The sequence below is a fragment of the Drosophila busckii genome, chromosome X (assembly GCF_011750605.1).
Source record: "Drosophila busckii strain San Diego stock center, stock number 13000-0081.31 chromosome X, ASM1175060v1, whole genome shotgun sequence".
Classification (NCBI taxonomy): Eukaryota; Metazoa; Arthropoda; class Insecta; order Diptera; family Drosophilidae; genus Drosophila; species Drosophila busckii.
In genome coordinates this window covers 3,771,292-3,796,278 of record NC_046608.1, presented here as the reverse complement: position 1 = coordinate 3,796,278, position 24,987 = coordinate 3,771,292, and the positions used below count along the sequence as shown (strand labels likewise).

The following is a 24,987-nucleotide window of genomic DNA, read 5'->3' as shown; positions in this document are numbered from 1 at the left end:
TTATCATTCAAAACCAACTTAAAGCTGATTTTGGCTTAATTTAAGAGTCATTTGAAATACTGTTTCGTTGAGAGAACTTTAAATATAGCTAGAGCCTATTCAGGACGTTTATCCTTTTTCTGCTTGATAAAAGTTGTAAAATCTTTATATATGCATCAAGTGTTAAAACGCACATTTGGCTCAAATACAGTTTTCCAATTTTGCATTTTATTTGTAGCCGAAACTTTTTTTTTTTTTGTGTAAGTCACTCACATATAATTATAAAGATTGATTATATATGAATACCCATGATCATTTCCATAACGCTATGAGGTTCATGCTGTCTCTCACTGTGATGTGGTATATTGTAAACGTCCTCGATTGCGACTTCATAAATGCGTCCAGTCAATACTTCGTCCGAAAATTGGTTCGTATTCAGGAAGGCAAGGCGTCCAGCTTGACGTACGCTATAGCGATCCATCATTATCCGCAAGGGTCCTGCCATTCCATCGGTCTTACGCAGATGCGCCAAGCTCTCATAATACTTTCTCTCCTTGCGTGCCGTAGCAGATTTCCTTATACTATGCATGTACGCTGTTTGGCTAAGGTAATCCGAGCCCATGGATCCCACAGCTGGCAAAGGCTTGGGATTTCCGATTTTCATCGAATTGTTATTCATCTTGAATTAATTTTAATGGAATTTCGATGCGCGTTGTATTGTAATCTTTTTTGTTGTCGCAAAATATATATAAAGACTAAAATTGTATTGAAGTTGATAATCATATAAGTTTAGAATAGAATAGAAGTGCATGCTAAGTTTCAATTTAAATTATAAATCTCTTTTTTTCTCTCTCTGGCTTTCCCTTTTATGTTCCGCATATTTACAATACTCATATAATTGCATTAATAATACAACGCACAAATATTTGGAACCAATTGCTAGCTATGAAAACATTAAGAATTCTAAATTTAGTTCGTTCGTTTGAATGAATCACCCTGTATGCAATTTGTTCTTTTATAATGATTCATATAATACTTGTAGCGCGCTGATCTTGAACATCTATAGCGGAACTCATCTATCAGCAAAAGAGCGTGCGTTGCGCTTGACCAACTTTGTAGCCAAAGCTTTTGCTCTCGCGCTCATCCCGCTGAGTGGGTGTAGCTAAGCGAATTTACCCTGCGATTTTTTATTTGACTACATGGCTATGAATATTAGTCCAGGTTGGACTAGTTAAGCGTTAGTCTAAGCGATTAGAAGAAATTAAATTGACGGGGGCAGTATCTCGCTAAAGAACAGTCAATGATCAAAACGGCCCTCTATAATAAATAAATGTCCATTTAGTCAACTAACTCAATTTGTGAATAAACTATTTCTATTCCATATAGTCATTTAAAGGATGCGTCCAATATAAAGGTGCATTGCTTTTATAATTTATTAGGTCGACAGTAATCTTCCACATATTCAAAATTGCAAATTTAACTTATTCGTTGCCAATTAGACAAAAATTCTTTTTTCGTTGGTCCTTTCATGAGTCCTTTTGGAGTAAGTGCTCGGAATAAGGCTTACACTTGTTAACGCAGATGCAGATGACGAAACGTCTTAATTGATGATGATTAAGTAAGTTATTCAAATTAAAATGGATTAGTCCAAGAGATGTCCGTTCCAATGAAAACCTTAAATTGTATAAGAGCTTAAGCTACAAATGGAATAGTCGAGGAGACGTCCACAAATTGTAGAAAAATTTAACAGAAGTTTAACCTTTAAATGAATTAGTTGGTGTCCAGTTCTTGCCACTGTGGACTACTGAACTGACATCAACTGTGCTTGGACTATTTGCTACGAAACCGCAGGGTATAGACCCACATGTCTGTCTTTCTGTCTGTGTGTGTGTTGCGGGGCTTACAAAAGCTTTGGCGCTATTTGTCACCACGTGCAGCGTCAGCGGCAAAACAACATAAAATCAAAGCTCTGCGCTAAAGCAGCGAGACAGCGAGAGCAAAAGAGAGAGGGAGAGCGAGCGAGCAGCAGCTAAAAGCTCAGTTTGTCTACGTCATACAGAGACGCCGACAGAGGTGGCCCGAATGGAGCTTTCGGACGCCTACGAAAAACCAACCCCAAATGCAAAAGCCGCTTTGGCAAATCAGTCGCAAAAAGTACGTCGCCAGAACATTAAAAAAAATATAAGAAAAGCGAGAAATCACACACACAACACACACACACACACACGCACGCACACACACAGAGCGAGTGAGAAAGAGCGAGCGAGCGAGAGACATTAAACAAATACTTGGGCCGCTGCAAAAAGTAAATAAAATAGTTTGTTAAAAATCATATGCAAAATAATTAATTGGCAGAATAAATTGTAAATTAAATTCAAGAGAAATTGTTTGTGCTTCGAGAGCAAAAGGTGCGTAGCAGCTCCTGGCTAAAGTTGAAATTTTTGTTGTTGTTTTTTTTTTTGTTTTTTGTTGAGTGTGTGTGCAAAAGTTTTGTTGTCAACAACAAATAGTGCAAGGCTTGTCTGTCTGTCTGTCTGTTTTGCTGGCTGTGTGAATGTGAATTGTTTGCTGTTATTAAACAAAAACGTATTATTTATATATTTACTCGATAAATGCGACAAGGGGGTAGCCACAGCAACGCCTAAACGGGAGCAACGTACGGAGTCCACATTCAGACAAGAGGCAACGAGCGAAGTACGAGAGCGGAAACGGAAATCAGCAGCAGCAGCTACAGCAACACACACAGAATTTGTTAACAATGTCATGGAGATATGCGGTAAGTTGAAGAACAACAACAAAACGGGATTCGGGGTCGCTGGTCACACTGTCAAGTGCAGCAGCAGCAGCTGCCTCCAACTTTGGGATGCTACTTTAGTTGACCTTGAGTGCCGCCATGTGCATGTAGCCTGACCCAATTAGTTGCACACAGACACTTGCACTCTTTACCTTTACACACACACACATACGCGTAAATTTGCAAGCCCTTGGCACATAAGCAAACTCGAAAACGCCCAAGCCAAAGCCAAAACCCTTTATAAAGCGCAAGGCCTCCAAATGCAAATGCAAACGCTCTTTGGCCAAAGCAAAGTTCAAGTGCCTTTTGCACAATGCACACACACTCAGCCATGTGTGCGTGTGTGTGTGCTTGCATGTGTGTGTGTGCCTTATATTAGCAGTTGCAAGTTACCACAATTGGGTCGACCCACAAATTTATGCAGCTAAGCTGTTCACTTTGGCGCCCAACGTAACTCTTGTGCCATATCAGCAACAAAATCTTATCTAAAATTATAAACTTTGGGCAATAGAGCCTGGCGTACAATAAGAAATACGCTGACACGCTAGCTTCAATTTTTAAGCATTTCTGGCAGCATTTATAAATTTTAAAAATATATATAGAGTATTCATAATAATATATAAATCATATTTATATATTGAATTAAATACATTTATAAATGCAGCAATGCTAAATTTAATTTTTTAAAGCATTTAAAAATATAAAAAAAATATATATTAAATAAATATATGCTATAGAAGTCCATGCTTATCATACGGTCTCTATTATTTATATTTTAATAATAAATTAAATTAATTACTTTTCAAAATGCTCAAAATGCTAGACTTAATTTTTAAATTTAATGCTCCAGCTCAAACACTTTTAAGCATATATATAGCTGATTTATAACATTTACATATATTATATATTGTATAATTTATTAAATTAAATGCTGTGTTTAATACAAAAGCGCTGAATTTAATTTTCAAACACATTAGAACTTAAAAATTCATTTAAATTTTAATTGCTATTGAAGCATTGAAACATTTTAAAAATATATATATTTAATTTATATTAAGTGCATTAAGTGCCCTAATTACCTTTGGTGTGGGTTTGGGCACTGCGTTGACCCCAAACGTCGCCTTGTTGGCTTATTAGCTGGGTGTGGGTGGTTGGTTTCGGCTTAGCTTAGGCAGATTACTCATACGCCGCGTGTGTCGAGCAATTAACTTAATTATAAACGAAAATTTTGTTTGTGTTGAAACTAAAGCAGCCAAAAGGATTTCAAGGGCAAACCAAGCCACCCAACCACCCAGCTCTGGCTTATTGACAGTAGTTTATTTGTTTGTTATTTTGGAATTGCATTTGAGAGCCCTAATTAAATTGCAATGAAGATTGAAGCTGCTAATTGTTGTCTTCGCTGCTTCCGTGTAAAGTGCAGTCTATACAAAATTTATAAAAAAAATAGCGAGAGAGAGAGAGACTGAAATGTCAATGTCATTGCTGCTTAACTTTGTCTCTTTGTTAGTTTTTGTTTGCGCTAATTGAACAATCGATATGGCATTATACCTTATACGATATATATTATTAGCTAAACAGTCAGTCAGTTCGGCATGCCCTCTTGTGGTCTACAGTCTATATATGGGCCATATGTATGTTGTGTATAAGCAAAGCTCTCATTGTGGGCGTGCCCATGCGCCAGCTGTTGCGCCTCATTGAGCAAAAGCGAAAGGCAGCGGTCACTTGAAAGCATTTTTGCTGCTTTTGTTGTTGCCAACAACAACAACAACAATAATAATAATTTTTAATAGAATCAAGTTGGAAAAACAATTATCACCAAAAATGTAATGAGTTTTAACATGGGCGCATATAAAGCAATTAGCTAAGCGTTCATATAAGGTTTGATCTATTTACTAGTACAGTAGACAGACGCTAAGCCATACGCAGTAAATGCAAATATGACAAATATATTTAAAAGTTGTACTCACATTTTGCTCACAGCACAAGCTGTAAATAAAAAAAATTAGTTAATATGTTACATAAAATAAAAATATATGAATCAAAGTAATTTATGTGCTTATAAGATTAAATTATATATGAAAAAAAATTATATACACATTTTTGTTATTTTTTGCATATACAAAATTATTTAAATTTAATTTTGGCAACTTTCTATTTGCATGTTAAATTAATAATTTAGTTTTAATGCTGCCATGCTTAATATTATGAAGTAATACTGTATTTAAATTTGTTTGCAGTGCAAACTGCTCGTCAGGTCACGATGCTTGGCGTTGTTCAGACCAAACCTTTCAAACACATTTACGTTTTGCCCACACGTTGGGCGCCCTCATAGCCTTGAGTGTCGCAGTTTGTTTACAACGTAACAAAAGCAACAACAACAACAACTTGTTTGACAATATACTAAGTAGACTTCTAGCTAGAATAGCCAACTGATGTGCACACCTTAAATGGGAAATTAAAATGAGCAACAACACACAGAGCTTAAATAAATAAAATTAACTACTGCGCATTAAGTTAGCGCAATTTTCATTTGCAATTTGATTTGAGCAGCAAAATTTATGGCAAACTTACATTTTGGTATTTAAGACAAGGCACGTGATGTTGCATTAATAAGCGAACAAGAAAGTTCTTGTTCTTGTTGTTGTTGTTGCTATTGCATTTAGCTGTTTAAAATAATTGTCAAAGTTGCATATTTATTTGACAGACTGTTTAATCAATAAAATTGTCTGCATGCTTGCATGTCAATGGCATTTACAATTTATTTATTGTTATTTTATTATGATTTGCCGCTTTTGTGTGCATTTCATTTTGTTGCCATAAGTGCTCGCTGCTTATGGCATGGCCAACAAATTGTAAACATGGCTAAGTATTTCAATTTACACATGTGTTGTTGGCAACACACAAATTGTTCATATTGCTGGCGATTTTTCACACTTGTTAAACATATTTCTGATTTGACGCTGCTCTATGAACAATTCTCTCTCTCTCTATTGCTCTTGTTGTTATTAATTCTTTGAGGCTAAGGCCATCGCCAGTAAGTGGCATAAACAATAAATTCCAATCTATATACGCATCATAGTTGTGTATATATAGAAATTGATGCCTTGAAAGTGAAACAATTTGTACAAGTGCAAGCAAAAATTATTGCTGCTTAATTTGTTTATTGAATTTAGCAGCTAAGAACAACACACTTAATGTCGTTTATAATTGAAAGCTAATAAGTGCAGATATTTATTGAAAAAAAATTGTGGATAAAAAACAAAGTTGTTGAATTGTTGAGTTTGTTGTTTCGTTATAAAGTTTTTCTTATATATAAGTTTACTATGAATGAGGAACAACATTCTTGGTTTTGTTTTTGAATTCTAAGACATTTTTTTTAACTTAATTTACTATGGAGCTTAATGGATTATAAAAAAAAAACTAGACCAAGAACCAAAATTGTTAAATTGTTGAGTTTGTTTTGCATTTTTAGAGATTTTCTTGTATAGCAATTTATATTATAATTAACTATGCTTAAGTCAAAGCAATTATACTTAATAAATTATAATATATATAGAATTTTTTATTAGTATTAATTTATAGCACTTTGTTTAAATGTAGCAAATGCAAAGTTCTGCAAAAATACCAATCTTATTGTTGTTATATATTTAAATTTAAATGCTAGTATATATGTCTGCTTAACAATAATTTAATTTCTCATACGTATGCAAATGAAAGGATTTTTGTTGAAGAACCACTCGGCGTATGAATAACATTCATTCTGATTGCTCTAAATGCTGAGCTGAGCTATCGATGCTAAGCTGCATTAAGCTGTCAATAAAGATGAATTGAATTTATAGTTTTGCATTGTTCGCAGCCTAAACTAGAACACTACAAACAAAGTTATGAATGTGGGCAAACTAGTTCAATTGAAAATCAATTTGATTATTTAAATGAATAACAAAGCTATTATACTAAATGAATAGAGACTAGAGACAAAGCGAGAGAGCGAGAGCGAGAGTGAGCGTTGGTCAGCGCTTGACCTGACCCAAAGCTGAGCTGAGGGGCTAAGCTCTGACACAGTTTGGCGACTGCAGGAAGTGCTGAGTGCTGCCCCAGACGTTGACACAAGCAGTGGCACAGACTAATAGATGAGATACATGGATTGTCATCCAACGCTCTGCCTCTCTCTCTTGCCCTATGTGTGTGTGTGTGTGTGTGTGCTTGAGTGTGTGTAGCTTCGTGTCTATTAAAAGCAGACACATGGCAGAGACTTTATACGAGGAGGCATGTTGCCAATAAAAATGCACACAACTAAATTTAAATATTGTTGCTACATACATAACTGTATATATATCTATAGCTAAATATACAGTGGCAGCGAAAGCATTGCGCACACTTGCAATAGCTGAACTTTAGGTCAAGTTTGTGTTTACTTGAGAATTGAATAAATTAAAATGAGCTGCATATTAAACAAAACTATGTTGACAATAAATCGAAGCATTTCCGTATCGTAGTTTGATTTTAATGCAAAGTTGTTTATAAGTCAATCAATCAGCGTTTATTTATTTATTTAATCTCAAATATGAACAGTCGACTAGTAAAATATTATAGTAATATTTTGCATGGCTATAATTAGATATAACGATTAAGTCTTTGGAGTTCAGTTCAACGCAGAATCAAATACAAAATCAATATTTTATCAAATATCATGAAATTTAATTTTATGCATCTTTTCTGCCTTTCTAATTTTTTTCTATACACCTTTTACTTTAAGTTAGCCGTATATTTCTTATATTTAAAGTAAACAAGCCAATCTATCATCTGAAATCATCTATTGGGTCTTAGCTGTTGTCCGCATATTTTTGCACACTACTGTATTATGCATATGGGTTAAATGGCTGATGATTAAGTGTGTCCCTAGTTTAACATTTAATCTCTGACAATGAGCTAAAGCTCTAGAGCAATTTGCTTGCTTTCCAGTTGACTCATCAAACGAGCCGCTGCTCGCTCCAAAGCTGCAAAGTCAACAGCCAAAGTCGTGTGTACAACAAACAGTTTGGATTTAAATTTAGATCGGATCTATGGTGTGGCATGTGTGGCAGCAGCATGAACAAGGTCAAGGCATCTTTAGTTGGCCAACAAATCAGCACAAGCGTCAACATTTAACGCAAATGGCAATGGTAAAACGCCAACGCCAAATTGTGCACCTGAACGCCCCCAGGCACCACCCACACCCACAGCCACCCCCACCCAGCCAGCTCTTTACAAAATTCATTTCCACCTAAGCGTTTTCACCCACACCTACGTCAAGTTCTATTAGCGCTACCTGCATGGCCTCGAGCAGATATTTCAATATAATATTACGTATACGCATATGTGTGTATATTTTTATATCTTTTTATATATACATGCCTAGGTGTATACAAATTATTTAAATTTAAATATAGTAGCAAACAATTACTAGACGAGATCGTTTATTTTTTCTATTTTTTTTTTGCTCAAATTGTTGTACATCAAATTGTGGTCATGCTATTTGTGACTAAATTTAGTACAGTTAGTCATGTTGGAATTTGTCAGCAAATTGCTATAAATAATAAACACAGGTGCATAAATCATTAATTATTTCAAGTACGTTTATTATTTGAGCAGATTATCGAGATGGGGAAGGCGTTACTTGAAGTACAGTTGACTCAAAGCGTAAAAGTCTTAAGAGCTTAGCAAGTTTTAAGTAAAATCACTTAGTAAATCAATTAATTAAATTAAAATTTATATTATTATTTACTATACAAATTATAATAGCGCTGCAGCTGTGCTTCTTCATTCAATTCTTAGTGTTGTAAAACGAACCAAGCTGATTTTTTATTCTAAGCTGCTAAAAATACTTTTAACTGCTAATATAATTTATAAAAATTGGTAATTACATTTTGGGAACTGTAGATTATATAATAATTAATAATAATGAATTTTCTTTTGAATTCTTTAATATTGTGACGAGCTTTAAGTTTAATCTTTTAATTATTTGAAAATATTTTTTAAGTGTTGTGAAACGACAAATTTTTAATTTAAGTACTTGCTATATATATATTTTAAAGTATATTTGAATAATTATTTTTCATCATCGCTCCATGAATTTTTACAGCTATCAACCGACAGATACAGCAGCAGCATTGGCGATAGATATAGTCCTCACTATTATCAGGTTTGTCTGATTGCAAATCAGAGCTAATTGTTGTGTGCCTATGTGTGTGTTCAGCATGCGAAACAGTGTTGTAAAGCAAACGCAAATTGTACTAAACCAAGTTTTATTTTAGGCTAAAAGCAAACTAACCTGATGACAGCAATGGGATATATATAACATATATAAATAGACTGATCATAATACATCAAAGTCAACAACAGCAACAAAAAAAAAAGAAAAGTTTAAGAACTTTCACTGTGATAATTTTGATTTTGCATTTGCTTACGACTTCTGGTCTCAGGGTCGACGAATGCCGCAGCAGAAAGCAAAAGTTTTGTCGCTGCTTCTGCTTCTGCCTCTATCACTGTCACTGTCAGTGGTGCTGCCATCCCCGCCCCCAGCCTCCTCCCACGCAAAGCCCATCGCCAACGCTTTCAATCAGCTACAATTTAGCTTGCCGCCTCGCTGTCGCTGATTTTATTTGAATATGTTATGACAAAGCAGACAACCGATAAGCAAAACTAAAATGAAAATGAAAAATAGTACAGCAAGTTTCACTTTCTTCTTGGCGCTGCTGGCTACTGTCCCTGAAATTGACATGTATACTACTACGAGAGGCAAAGGATATGAGCATGGAAGCATGAGCCTGAGCCTGAGCTTAAGGGTGACCTTCGCCTTTGCCATCAATTTGCTTGGCCGTGGCGAAAAGTTTGCAAGTTTTTCGTTTTTGGCAAAGGCAAAGCCCAAAGCCAAATTGTCGCATAGGCATAACTTGATGTCCCATAAATAAGTTCAGCTGCCAACGAAATAAATACGTACACAAAATTTACATATTCAAAGCAAAAGAAAGAAGAGCTACGACAAATTATAGAACAAGTGCCATTAACTGTCTGTCATATTTTAGTTGCATGCATAAATTAATTAGCAGAAATGTCACAGAAATCTCTTCCGTTGGGACTTTACTTCAATTCCAATTCGCGGAATAATTTTTAGCGGAATACATTACTTCGTTCTGATTGACTTCTGATCCGAAGTTCTATGGCATAGCGAAAATGATTTCAGAGATTTCTGTAACACTCTTGTTTATCCTTTTCGACTAATATAGATGCCGTTAAGTCTTTCATCGATAAGTGTTTTGACTAGCTGAAATTTCTAACTGCTGCTTACTACTAATTACTCCAATCCAATGTCGCATTTTTATATTTTGTTCAAGGATTATTCTAAGGCATGTAACCAAATTATCTGTATTATGATTTGTTGACTTTTGCAGTCGCCCAGCCGCTTGGAAGCCTCCGAACAGACTACGGGACGTCAGTTACAGCGGGTACTGCACTACTCGATGGCCCCATGCCGTGCTTTGCCAGGCTTAAGACGCGCTGAGTGTGCCATACACGATGTTGACTGCGATGAAGTCTATCCGGGCATTTATATTGGTGATGCGTAAGTAAACTCTATTTCTCCTTTTCTGTATTGCTCTAATTTCTTTTAAATTCCTGCAGTGCGGCCGCTAAGAACAAAACTTATTTGAGATTGATGGGCATTACACATGTGCTAAATGCCGCCGAGGGTTGTCGCTATGGTCAGGTGGATACTGGACACAGTTACTATCGGGATATGCCAAGCATTAGGTGAGCAATCCACGCGCGCCAACAACCAAAAGCTAAAATGTATGCAGGAGCCTCCATTTTGCACTTCATTTTCTTTTGCACATCTTATCAGTATGTTTCAAAATTCATGGGTGTAGTCAAGCTAGAGGCAGTATGCAAGCTAAGGTATACAAAATTAATAAAATACTATTTAAGTACAAATGTATAGTAAAATAGGATCGACAATTGGAATATTTTTGAGTAAAGTCAGTAGCGAGTATTTCGTTCCTTTCGGTCTTTTAATTTCAATGCTTGTAGCTTAGAATTGTCGTCAGCCGAAATTACGTGCGTTATCCGAACTATTGAATAAATACAAATAGTTCCTTTTGTCTCCATTATATATGAAAACTTTTATTTTTGAATAGTTTATTGCAAACATTCTTGTCGGAAAGCAAAATCTTGATGCTTAACCCTCAGTTCTGTCTTCTATTTTCATACGGGCACAGAATTTAGATTCTATAACAGATCGATTAGCAAATGACAACAACAATTACCTAAATTCGTTTCGTCTTACAATTTGAAAAATTTTATTTTTGAACGGTAGTTAACAGAAATTTTATTCGAAATGAAAGTTGGGTGATTCTGAAAAAGGAAAAAGGACTATATTAGTCGATGTATATATTTATATATATATATAAGTATTTATGAACTGTTAATGAAGCTATATACTGACTACGCCCATATCAAAATTGTTTCTAATCTCTATTTAATTTTTATTTTTTATTTATTCCAAACGCACACTATATCAATGTACATAATATGCACTTATATATACACATACATACATCGATTATGTTTCAATGTTTCAACTTCATGCTTCACTTCACTGCACTTGTTGTTGTTGTTGTGTTTGTGGTTGTTGCTGCTGTTGTTGTTGTTGTTGTTTGCGTGTGACAGACGTCAACATAAGGATTGCTTTTTTAGATATATGGGCTTTCCCATGATCGATGCACCGACGACAGATATATCCCGTTATTTCTATGTGGCAGCCAAATTCATAGACAGCGCCATTGCCAGCGGCGGTAAGTGGAAGAAAATGGAAGAAAAATGAAAGAAATACGGAAAATGGAATAAACTTTGTTTGCTTTTTAGGTAAAATCCTGGTGCACTGCTTGGTGGGCATGTCACGCTCGGCTACATGTGTGCTGGCGTATTTGATGATTTGCCGTAAAATGTCCGCCGCAGATGCGATACGCACCGTACGGATGCGACGTGAGATTCGACCAAATGATGGCTTCCTGCAGCAGCTTGCCGATCTCGATATGGAGCTGAAGCGCAAGAATCTTTATCCCTACTAAGGCTAATACCAAAAAATCTTCCCCTTCACACTCACACACACACAACCAAAGATATATACACACATTAGTTGAGTTGTTAATTGGCTGATTTTGGTTCTTTAAACCGAACAAAAAATACATAAACAAATTGTTGTATTGTTAAGCACACACACATACACTTATATATATATATAAAGAATATACAATTTGGTCAGTAATTTAATATCATGTATACACTGAGAGAAACACCACTAAAAGCGTTGTTCTAAACTATTTAAAAAATTATATAAAAAAGCTAACGACTTAAACGTAACTTGGTCTTCTGCTAGAGATTAATAAAAAAAACAAAAATCAAAACAAGTTAAAATAAAAAATGCAATGTATATTTTTTTTTAGTGGCAGTTAATCGGCCAAAACTTCCATTTAGTGAAAATCAAGTTACACACACACACACAAAGATACAGATACTATATCCTGACTTCCCGATAAGCACATAGCGACCTATCTCCACAATTTGAACAATAATTTGCAGCAATTGTTCTGATCATATATAGGATCAGCATAGTCTATATATATATACATATATATATACCTTACATAAATTTATATACATGTATTCCTATAATATTTTTTGTATGCAACACTTTGTTAAATGAAAAAAAAATAACAAAAGAAAACCAAAAACTGACAAATTGATTTTTCGATTTATAACCTACCTGCATATATAGTATATATACATATATGTGTACATACATACTTCCATATTAATGCTGTATTACAACTAAACATATATATATATAATATATATATTATATATATTACCGCATAGCTAAATTGCAAAACAAACTTTAATAACTCTGCTGTGATATATATAAAAAAAAAACAAAACTGTAACTAATATTTATTGCAAATGCATCTACGATATATATACTCTCCCCCTCCCCCAAAAACCCCCAACTCCCCCTATATACTTATATATATACAACTCAATTCAATGATGAAGCCTAGCTGCGTATTATTTAAACTATTATACAATGAAATAGCAAAGCTAAAAACCGAGAGAAAACGAGATACATATAAAAAACCAGAACAGATAGACAGACAGACAGAAAAACAAAAAACTAAAACCAAAGTGCAGCAGCAATAGCTAAGAGCGTGTAACGGAAAATCAAATAGTGAACAAAATTATAAGAAAATCCATATTTTCTAGAAACATGTATGAGCAAAAAGAGGAAAACAAGAATGCAAAACAGAACAAACAAAAAAAAAAGTAACTAAATTAATGTTTAAGTGATTACATAAAATGATGAAGAAAAATAAAGAAAAACAAACAAAAAATAATTGCAAATGAATTTTTATTCAATGTATTGTAAGTGTTTATAATTTTATATTGAGTTATGTGAGTTAAGTAAAAAAAAGTAGCTGCGCTTAATTCCTCAAGATTAAGCCGATTTTCAAACTTCTGTGGATTAAAAATAATAATTGGAGACTTTTTTATTTGCCTTTTTGATTAGTAAGCATTTTATGCATTTATTGTTTTCAATTTGAATTTGAAAATTATATTATTTAAGACAATGAGAAATTCATTTTTCTTAAGTGATTTGTCAACATATTTTTTTTTTATTTTTTTTTTATTAGAAATGTATTACTAGCTCAAGTTTCTATTGTTTGACAATCTTTTTGAGAGTGGCTTGCAATTTAATATATTATTATTATTTAATTATATTATTATTATTAATAAAATGTATTTTTATTCCACATACAAACATTTTTACTAAGCATCCAATTATAAATTAACTCCGCAAGGACTTTAGCGCCAAGTTATAGCCTCATAATAATTTTGAGTGCAGCCTTTTAAGATAACATAAAATTTTTTATTTTTTGCAGCTGCTGCAACATCTGAAATATACGCTTATTTAGCATTAAATAATTGTTAAGTTAATTAATGTACTAGCCACGTGTGTGGTCATTTTAAGTTGTTTTTTTGTTTTTAATTCTTACAAGCTATAAAATTATTAATATTAGGCATGCTCTAGCTTTATGAGCTACTTACAGCTCAACAGCTGAACCTCTTTTAAAATAGAACCAGGCATTGTAAATCCAATTACGAGGCAGGCAAGTTAGGGTTAAGCCTTTTGGCCTTTTGAGTTAGTGTCGGTGCCTGGTGTCGGTGTCGGTGTCGTGGGGTCAATCTGGGGGCCATTATCTTGACATTAGTTGCGCCTGCTAACTGCCTGGCAACACCTGCAGCAGCAGCAGCAGCAGCAGCAGCATTGACTTGATTATCATGCCCCTGCCCCGCTTTTCTCTATATGTTGCTGTTGTTGTTGTTGTCTTAGAGCCCGCATTGTAATTAAAAGAAATTGCTACCTGTGTGTGTGTGTGTGTGCCGCATTGTTGACCCTAATTTGAAACTATCAATAACTGCGCCACAACATAACACACACTGGACGGATGGACGGACGGACGGACAGTCGACAGTGGAATCTCGATTTTGATCGCGCGCGCGAGCACACAGTCCAAACAATAAAATTAATGTCTCTGGCAGTATTAACTGACCAACAACAACAACAATAACAACAAACAATAAACAGCAGGCACTTAAGATCTTCAGTCTGCAGACTCTAAACAGGTAGCAGTCATAGAAAGTCGTTAAGCAACAACAACAACAACAACAACAAGCAAAGCATACCCTGGAAAATAAAAGACAAACCGCAATCGCAATAGATAAAATATTGTATTGGGTATTTGGAAACGATTGGAAATATTTAAATCATTTATACGCATTTAGTAAAGGCATTAAATATTTATAAATTACAATTAATGCTCATTCAGTGAAATTCAAATATTCGTTTGAACTTATGCAATGAATGAAATTGAATTTTATTTTATTTTTAAAAATTGCGAAAAAATGGCAAAATCCCATACATATGTAGATCATAGTTTTGTATATTATTTTATAATAAAAATTAAATATAAAACTTTAATTTGTATAAAAATTACATTGAATTGAATTTAAGTCAAAAAAATTCAACTTAATGTTGATTTATCCCAAAAAAATTTTATAAAAAATCTTTAAAATTCATAATTATATTAATATTAAATATATTGATTTTAAACAAATCAAACTAGTATACAAAAAGTATACAAAACTAAAAATATACTAAACACTTTTTGCTTTTATTTTATTAAGTTTCAAAATATTTGTAATATATTTTTCAAGCAAATATTTAACTACTCATAATAATATGCGCTATTATTTTATTTACCTAAGAAATTCTTAAACATGTAGTAATTATTTGTTTATTTTTTCTTGTGTATATTTAACTTGTTATTTTAGGATATTTAAGAGTTCAGCAGCTGCTCTTGGCATTATCTGCGTGGAGTGTGTTGTTCATTTTTATTGGGCCTGGTCAAATTGCAAAAGGCTTCCAGCAGCGTAAACTAGTTTCGGTTTTTCGAATGTGTATGTGTGTGTGTGTGTGTGTGTGTGTGTGTGTGTTTGGTTTTGTTTCCCAGGCAACACTCTGGGCTATGCCAATGCAGTTTCAGTTTAGTTTAGAGCCAGGCCGGGGTTCTGGCCTGAGAGCTAAGCTGCTAAAAATCATTTTTCAAATACAAACACACGCACACACACACACAATGAAGCCCCGTTGCGCGTGAGTCCCCACACGAAAAAAGTAGATGAAAAATAAAAACAACAACAGAAATATAGTGACACATGTTTCTACTTGGCAAATAGACAAGTAGCAAGGGCCTCAGAACGTAGCACGACGCATATGAAACAATTATTATTATTAATAAGTGAGCATAGTTTTACTTTAGGTGGGACAAGTTTGGTGTGCGTTGGGGGACTGGGGGAGGGGCAAACGGTCTGTTGATGCGCGCAGCAAGATTAAGCATGAAAAATGTTACGAATTTCCCTATAATTAATCTTCATCTGCGCTAAATGCTAAGGGTTCGGCTGACAGAAGCGCCAGAGCACCCAAAGCGCATGCAAAAGAGTTAAAACACACACACACACACACATACACATACATATGTGTACTAGCTACCCTAAGCTCTACAAATAGTTCAAGGCAGCAGCTGTTTTCATTTCAGTTAGGTGAACTAAATACGTAACGTACGCACTTTAAACAATTAGTCACTGGCTCCATAGTACATACTAATGTGATATAATAAATTATTTGTAAGCTGTACACACTTTACTTAAAGGCGTAAGAATCGCCAAGTGCTTTGCTTAAATTTGGATAAGCAACGGTAAAAATGAGAGCAACAGCACTTACCGCTGCGAGCGCTGCAAAGCAGATCAGCAAACGCATAAGAGCGTGAGAGCACACAAGAGATTATGCGGGCGACGAATATTTGGCACAATGCACCAGTGTTGCCAGTTTAGCATATTTCAGGCTAGTAAAAGCACTCGAATTGAATCAATGCACTCAACTTGACCGCATATAAATATTGAGAAGAGCAGCGCGCGCAAACGAAAGAGAGCGCGCGTAATTCAGCAGCAGAGCACAACCGTTATGAAAAAAACAGCGCAACTTTGTCAGCTTTGTAAATGAATTTAACACATAAATACACACATCACAAATTATATTCATTTGCATTTGACTGCAGCTAACACATGAACATATGATTATATTAATTATGCACTAAAAAAAAACAATAAAAAATACACAAACACAACGAGCGCATGCGTGCTTTAATTAACAAACGCAACTCAATTGCGACTGAGCTTATAGATTTCAGCTCATTATGAAACTCCTGCGATCTGCAGTTTGACATGCAGTGACCTATAGTTTGACAAGCAGTTTGGCAAACAGTTGCAAAGCGATAGGTTCGCCATTTTATTTGCGTGTGAAAATTTCGTTTTATTTTTGTTTTGTGCCAAATCAAATGTGTTAGTGCAATTGTTAAGTATTATTAATATTAATATTGCATAAATTAAATGTTATTGTGTGTCGCTGTAGTCGAAATCAAGCGTATACATAAATAAAATGAATGTGCGTCGCTGCAGCCAAAGTCAATCCTAGCGCTCTTGTGGCCCAAGGTCAAGCGCAGCGCAACGCGTAGCGGTAAATTGCAAATGTATGCGTGTGTGTGTGTGTGTTTTTTGAGTGTCTTTTTATTCGTTTTAGTTTTGCGCTATGCTCAAAGTGCGTGCAAATTAGTAAAACGCAAGTTATGAACACAATTGGGTAAGTTTAAATACATTCATTTTATACTTAAATAATACTGCTGAAGTCGCAGCAGTATTATTTTACTTTACTGTATTTTTATAAGCATCAATATAATTGTAACTCATGTCGTTGTTGAATTTGAACTTAAGTAAAAACAACTACTAAGCGTAGCAATAGATTGTAGCACACACACACACATACAGGCGCAAAAGTATTAAACTCTTTGAAATTGAAACCCAAAAACAAGTTGTGCATTTTTTTCGTGTGTGTGTCTTATTTCTTGCTTTAGAGCTGGCAAGTCTGCTTTATATCGCCTGCCAAATGTACTTACAAGTAAGTGTGCTTACTCGCTGGGTTACTTAAGCTATAGCGAGAGCTTGGTAACTGTAAAAATTGTGGATTAAGGAATGTAGCGAGAGAGAATGCAGCCGTGGTCCAAACAGAGTATAAATAAATTAACTTATTACCAAAATTTTATACTTTGTATGTTTTTTTTATAAATATATGCCTATGCCTAAAATAGGTAATCATTCATATTCTATATAATTTCTTTTGTAATATTATAATTGCTTAGATTTTTATTAATTGAATTTAATTGTTTTGCATTTTTAGAAAATTATGCCTCAATTTATATGAAATGCTATACAATATATTATTTAATATATGTTTGTTATCTATTACTAAGTATTATTTTCTAAAATTGTTGTAGAATTTTTGATAAACTCGTCGTACAGAAAATAGAATAGCGTATAAATTTTAAAGCACTAAAATATATAAAAGAAGAGCAAACAGAATATACAAAATTAAGTAGAAAATATTAAAGAATACAAAATATAATAGAATAGATAGTTTATTAAAATTAAAGACAAAACTCAAGGCTACATTATTGAGTTAGAGAATATAGAAAATGGAGTAGAAAATATTAGAAAATATCAATGAATACAAAGACAAAGCTCAAGGCTATATTATTGAGTTAGAGAATATAGAAAATGGAGTAGAAAATATTACAAAATATCAATGAATACAAAGACAAAGCTCAAGGCTACATTATTGAGTTATAGAACTTATACTAAGCTACAATTTGCTTTATGCTTTATAACAAATTGCAGTGTATTTATTATTCGATATGCTCTGTAGCTTTATTTTATTGCTGTCAAAGTCAGTGTGACTGTCTGACTGGCTTCCTGGATCTGTTGCGCTGACTTTCTACCAAACTGTTGGCTCCAGTCTCTCTCTCTCTCTCTCTCTCTCTCTCAGACTTTGGCTGCTTGGCATTGTTGCTTTTGTTGTTGGTTGTTGTTCTGGCTTTGGCTTTGACTGTTCGATGGGGGCCGGGACCGTCTGCTATCTTTTGCTGTAGATTTATTGTGTGAATTGGCATTGACAAAGTGCATTTATTGGCGCTCGTTGCTTTTTATAATGTGTTTTGATAACAATTCCATTAAAGTGAAGAAGTTTATAATAATTTCAACTGCATGACGCGCAGGGTCACTATCTATGTATATGTGTGTGTGTGTCTGTGTGTGTGTGTGTGCCACGACTGTTGCTGCTGCTGCTGCCAAATTGCATTGATTTTTCGTTTCGTTTTTAATTGATTGTTGTCAGTCAATCACATTGTTAATGCTCTTGGTACAGCGTACTATATATTAACAATGCATATTGTATACACACACATGTATGTGTGTGTGTGTGTGTATTTTTGTATTTTATTGCATTCAATTTGCTGTTGTTTGTCAATTAGTTGCTGCCCCCTATACGTGGGTGTTTGTGCTCTTGTTGTTGTTGTTGCTTTTGTTGTTGTGCGTGGCGTGGCAAGCAAACAGCCAAAGTTTTAATTGGCTGCATTATTTATTGTTTTTCACTTCATTGCACTGCCTGAAGCTTCAGCCTGCTTCAGTTCACTTCCATCATTTACCAATTTGCCATTTGCCATTCTTGCCACACTTGCCACACATGCCGCAGCAACCTTTATGCCCAGTTCCCAAAACCACAAATACATTAAGCAACAAACTAAGTCACACTTAACAGACTCTTCATTAACTTCACTTAGCGGTGCCTATGACAAAAAATAAACAATAAACAAAGCTTAGCAGCAATGAGGTACAAATTTAGTTAACGCTTTAAATCAATTAAAAATTCTTTCAATTTATTTTGCTGCTTACTAAGAAAAATAGTTTAATTTAAAATTTATGCATTACTTTTAAAATCCACAAAGTTGCGTATGCTGCTAAATAATTCAATTTTAGCAAATTAAAATATAGTCTACATTTATTTTTATATATATTTTAGTTTGCATGAGAGTTACTTTATTTATTTAAATATTAATTTTAATAAATAATTCAATTTTAACAAATTAAAATATATGCAGACTTAGTTTGCATGAAAGCTACTTTATTTAATTAAATATTAAATGTGCTTATAAATTTAATGAAGAACAATATATATAAATTTTTAATTAAATTAAATAACGAAATTTCGTTTGTTATAATATTTTAAACTATTAATTTTCTACTTTAATATGCTTAATAAATAAATATATAATTTTATTTAATATTAATATTTGCTTAAAACTAAATATTACTTTATTTAATTGGCAAATACTTAGACTGCTTACAAAAATAATAATAATAAAACATTAATTGCAAACATGCATGTATTTTAATCAAGCTTAACTAATTTAATTTAATTATTTGAGCTAATTATTATGATTTCAATGCATATAATATAAAATAATTGTAGTGTATATTTTTTATTAAAATTAATGTTGCAATGTTAAAATAACTGTAAAGCTGCACATGCTTTACTTAAGCGTTTAGTTTAGTTTGTCGGTGGCATTGACCTCGCATAAAAACGAAAAGATGCTGCTGTTGGCCACGTGCCGCCTTTTGGCCAGCTTTAAACTGGACGTGGCAAGTGGCAAGATGCGGCTGCTGCTGCTGCTGCTGCTGCTACAACTACCTGCTGCCCCAAGTTGCGGCTAATTGCGGCCACGCCTTACAGCAAATTGCGTGGCCAAAATGAATGCGCCTAATGCACAAGAGTTCGACGCACAGTTGGCTCTAAAAAAAAAAAAAAACTGGAGCCCAAATGGTGGCCCAAGCACTTAGTCTGCGTCTGGAGCTGCAGCCAGAGCGCCAAAAGATCAGCCTGCTGACACCTTCAATTTAACTGCGCCGGCGCGGCAGCAACAGCAACAACAACAAGTCATTGCCCATGCCATGCAGAATAAAATGGAATTTTCTCAATTCTCCAGCGCCAGGTGCTGCTGCTGCTGCTGCTGCCATTAAAGCTCATTATGCTGGCTGCGACCGACACTTTGTCGCTTTTCTGTCGCTGACATTTTGTTGATTTTTTATACACTACTTTTTGTTGTTGTTTTTTGTTGTTGTTGTCGCCACGCTTCGTCGCCTATGCGAGGCGCTGCGCTTGTCGCTTCGTGCGAAATAGAAAGAATTGTCTAAATAAATGTTGAAAATTAAAAACTTCACACGCACCAACTGCGAGGGCAGTTTCCCGAGCGTGGCGGGGCGGGGGGTGCGGGCTGCCGTTCAGCTGTCCCACACGCATTTTGATTGACGACAACGTTAGACGCTGATAAGAGCGCCGCAGCTCGTAAAACGAGCAAAAGAAAAAGGCAAAAAAAAAGCAACAAAAAAAATAGTAAAAGGCAAAAAAGAAAAGAAATTAAAGCCTTGGTTGGCTCTTTGGCTTTGGCGTTTGAAATGCGCTTTCAATTTATTTCGTTTTAATTAAGCAAATCTATTTAAGTGTGTTTTAAGTATGCCAACTTTTCTGAGTGTTAATTAAAATGCACTGCACGAAAATGTGGGGAGAGAAACTCACATAAAATTTAGGGGCGAAAATTACTTCAGCAAGAAATGTGCGCTATACGAATTTTGTGACTTTGGATGCATTAAATAAAATTTATATAATATAAAGAATTAAAAAAGTATATTATATGAATTATTTTTATTATATTTTTAATGGCCGTAAACTAAATTATAAGCTAAATATATTTTTCATTTATCAATTTGCTTCAATTTTTTTTATTTAGTGTACACAATTTAATAATTCATATAAAAGAATTGAAAAAGAATATTATATGAATTGTTATTATTATATATATTATAACAATACAATATTTGAATTTTTTAAATTATACGCAAAGTATATAAATAAATATATTTGTCATTAATCAATTTGCTTAAATTTTTTTTATTAGGTGTAAAACCAAAATCAATTTTTTTTGGTTGCTCACTATTTATTATTATTATTTTTATTATATTTTGCTTTTTTGTTTGGCAGCTACAAACTTAATATTTAAAATATAATTGTTTACAATTTGTGGTAATAAAAATATATTTTTGTATTAATATATATATTTTTTATTAATTAATTTGCATTTCAATTTTAATGTGCTTAATAATAATCAAGTTGTAATAATAATAAATATTTTTCTATATTTTTTATTTATTAATTTGCATTTCAATTTTAATTTGCTAATAATAAACAATTTGTAATAATAATAAATATTTTTTTATTAATTAATTTGCATTTCAATTTTAATTTGCCTAAATTTCTTATAATTATTTGAATTTGCTTTGAATTTCTTATAATTATTATTATAAAATATTTTATACACTTTTGGTAGTGTATTTAATTTATTTTGAAATTACTGTTGAAGCGAAAATTGTTGAAAATAATTTGCTTGGCAGTCACCCTAACGAATTTTGAAGCGCAACTTGAACAAGTCACGCTTAGAAATGAAAAGAAAATACGAAATGTGTAATGGGAAAAAGTAATGCAAGTTCCTGTTGTTAAATTGTCTTACGCTTTACCAATTAAGCAAAACGCGACGAAATGCGTGTGTGTGTGTGTGAGTTAGCCGCTGGCGCAGACGCATCCGCAAAATAGAGTAAGGAGCTCAAAAGTGTTGAGAGGGTGTCATGCGTGAGTGGCTGGAAATAGAAAAGAGCGCATGAGAGAGAGAGAGAGAGAGAGAGAGAGAGAGAGCCGAAGTGCGTGGCTGATGAATGACTTGAGGCGGGGGCAGAGCTGCGTGGAAACAAAAAAAAATTAAAAGCTAAAGCCACAACGAGCTTGGTCAAGTGAACGAATCCCCAACCCCTCCCCACCCACCTACCTCAGCAGTCGTCACGCCGCTGCTGCTAACAAAAGAGTGACGAATTGCTGCATTGCCCCTGAAAAAATAACAACAACAAAATTTAAAGCTAAAGTGCAGTCAAGGGTCATGCATAGAAAGCGGGTGGGGTGGGGGTGTCAGCGAACTGGTGATCAATCTTAAGTGTCTCTTTGTGTGTGTGTCTGTGTGTGTGTGTGTGAGCCAAACATATTTCACATGTCTGGGCAGCGCTTAATAATTTGACAGCTTCTTTGACAGATGTGAAGCGCCAACAAGTAGCCCCCACACCCACCCTCCCACCACCCACCCACTTGCTTCGCCTACATAATAAATTAGCCAGCGAAAAACTGTAAACGCAATTTTTGGACAAGTGCGCAGCAAGTGAAAAATAAAAATGCAACAGCTTTTGACTTAAAGCTATAGTTGAATATTTTTTTTGTTAGCTGCCAGGGGCGTACTATAGAGGGGGGCAGGGCGGGGCGGTTGCCTTAATAGCCATTAGCTGCGGCAATTGCTGTGCACACAATTGCAACGCGCGCCGGCTCGTTGAACGTTTTTGCATGCGATCGGACGGACGGACGGACGGACAGACGCGACGGACTGCAGACTATAAGCAGAGCAGCTGCAATCTATCAACCGACAAAACGCCTGCAGTTCAAAAAAAAAAAAAAAAAAACGCAGCACCACCAAAAAATTGAAAGCAAACATGCAACGGGCAACACCAAAAAAAAAAGAAACAAAGTTGAGCGCTGTCAACTATTTAATACACTTTGTTTAGATTTTACGTTCAGATGCTACAAAATATGTGTGTAATTTATTTGAAATTATTGCAATAAATAATTGTGGCTTAAGCCAGTTTTATGCGTTTTATGGCGTAGCGTTAAAGAAATAAATAAAAATTAAATGAAAACATGCTGCTTTGCAACTAGAGCTAACTATATATAGAATTTGATAGCTCTAGCTATTATAGGCTACGAGTTCTTGTAGCTCATACAGTCAGACTATGCTCAATCGACTTAAATCGCATTGCTTATCAAGTTTATATGCACTTTATGCTATATGCCATAATTCCAACATACCTTTATCCGTTTTTAAGTAAAATATCAAAGTGTATTAAAAGGGGGTGTTGGTAGCACTTGCTCTGGGGCAAAAACCCAAAAACGCGTAAAACATTACACAAACTAAGGCAGAAAGCGTAAAAAAAGAAGCAGCGACAGCAGCAGCAGCGGCAGCAAAAGAAATAAATAAACAACGTTGTCTGGCGAAAATGGATTTATGTAAATATTCATAAAAATGCCGCTCATAACAATTTGTTTTCGCTTGTGTGTGTGTGTGTGTGTGTGTGACAAATTTACCAATTAAATAAATGCCAAAATATAAAGGGATTAAGTCTATGGTCAGCTTATTGAGCAAACACAGCCAATAAACAATGCAACACATTAGAATAATTTCACTAAATATGTGTTAAATAATATAAATTTGATTTATTTTAAGCATATTGCTGTTGTTGTTTCAGCTTAAAATGAAATACAATCTTCAGCTTTGGCTGCTGCTTTTGTATTTCATTGCAAGACAGTAAATAAAATTAACTTTTGCAGCTTAGCTTTAGCATTGATTGCTAATTGGATTGGTTTGTTGCAAAATATGTACTAAATTACAATTCAACGAAAACTAACAATTTTAGTTTATATTTGATTTATGAGCTTTGCATGTTAAGCAGTTAAAGTGCGTGGAGGGAGAAGAAATGAGAAAATATTTCATTGTCAAAAATAATTTAATTGATATGTGATATTAATTTGAAATAGTCAGCTATGCATTTGTGCAATAATTAAAAATATGCATAAAATGCTGTGCATATCAATTAGCTTTAATTATTATTATTGTTTATTATTTGCTTAAAGATCTAAAACTGGCTTTTAAGTATGCTCACTAAATTTAATTATATGTTTATTAAATTATATTCTTAAATCATTTTAAATTCTATTTCAAGACTCTAAGAATTTCTTTGCATGGCTTAGTTGAGCTAATGAGAAGCGCTGAGAAGAGCGAAGCATGTTTTAAAAAATTAATTTTGTTGTTTATAATATATTGCAATAAAATATTCAAATATTAAGTATTATTTAGCTACATTTTTTTTGTATTTAATATACATATTATTAGTAACATTTGTTGTTTATATAATTGCTTAGAAAAATTTTAAATAGAATTCTTTTTGTATTTAATATAAATTTAAGTATTATTAAAAATTAAACAGCTTGTTTGTTTTTGATTTTATTACTACTATTTTAGTACTTATTATTATTATTAGTAACATTTGTTGTTTATATAATTGTTTAGATAAATTTTAAATAGAATTCTTTTTGTATTTAATATTAATTTAAGTATTACTAAAAATTAAACAGCTTGTTTTTGATTTTATTACTGACTTAGTTAGATATTTAGCTAGAATTTTATTTTATATTTAATATAAATATTATTATATAATTGTTTAGATAAATTTTAGATAGAAATTTTTAATATAAATTTTTATATTTTTATATTTAATATAAATTTAAGTATTATTAGTAACTTTTGAGTGCTAATATTATTATTATTAGTAAGTTTAAGTTTTGCCTGAGCAACTTTGTTAAGGTGCTCAAAAGGTTTGAGGGGTTGGGGGGAGGTGGGAGTAGTTGTAAATATCTATGTTTTAGGCAATTGAAATCAATTACGTTGAAATCTTTGTTGTTATCTTTTTGGGTCGCTAAGCAATGCACGTGACAAATGAAGTAAGAGAAAGAGATAGAGTGAGAGAGCGAGAGAGTG

At 33.7% G+C, this 24,987-nt stretch overlaps 2 protein-coding genes across 6 annotated transcripts; one reads left to right on the top strand and one right to left on the bottom strand.

The window, feature by feature from the left end:
* Positions 1–271: 271 nt before the first annotated feature.
* Positions 272–658, bottom strand: LOC108605343. Its single transcript, XM_017995013.1, has one exon. The coding sequence runs from the start codon at positions 656–658 to the stop codon at positions 272–274; it is 387 nt and encodes a 128-aa protein (XP_017850502.1).
* Positions 659–2,243: 1,585 nt separating this feature from the next.
* Positions 2,244–12,452, top strand: LOC108605545 (dual specificity protein phosphatase 3). Of its 5 annotated transcripts, none has more exons than XM_017995298.2 (7): positions 2,244–2,284; positions 2,602–2,755; positions 8,895–8,954; positions 10,204–10,373; positions 10,433–10,561; positions 11,477–11,601; positions 11,672–12,452. In XM_017995298.2, the coding sequence occupies exons 2-7, from the start codon at positions 2,738–2,740 to the stop codon at positions 11,875–11,877; spliced, it is 708 nt and encodes a 235-aa protein (XP_017850787.1). In that variant the 5' UTR covers positions 2,244–2,284; positions 2,602–2,737; the 3' UTR covers positions 11,878–12,452. The 5 variants fall into 5 exon arrangements, with proteins under 5 accessions (XP_017850787.1, XP_017850791.1, XP_017850786.1 ...); XM_017995302.1 differs by lacking the exon at positions 2,244–2,284 and adding an exon at positions 2,295–2,387 and having other exon boundaries at positions 11,504–11,601; XM_017995297.1 differs by lacking the exon at positions 2,244–2,284 and adding an exon at positions 2,295–2,387.
* Positions 12,453–24,987: the final 12,535 nt, after the last annotated feature.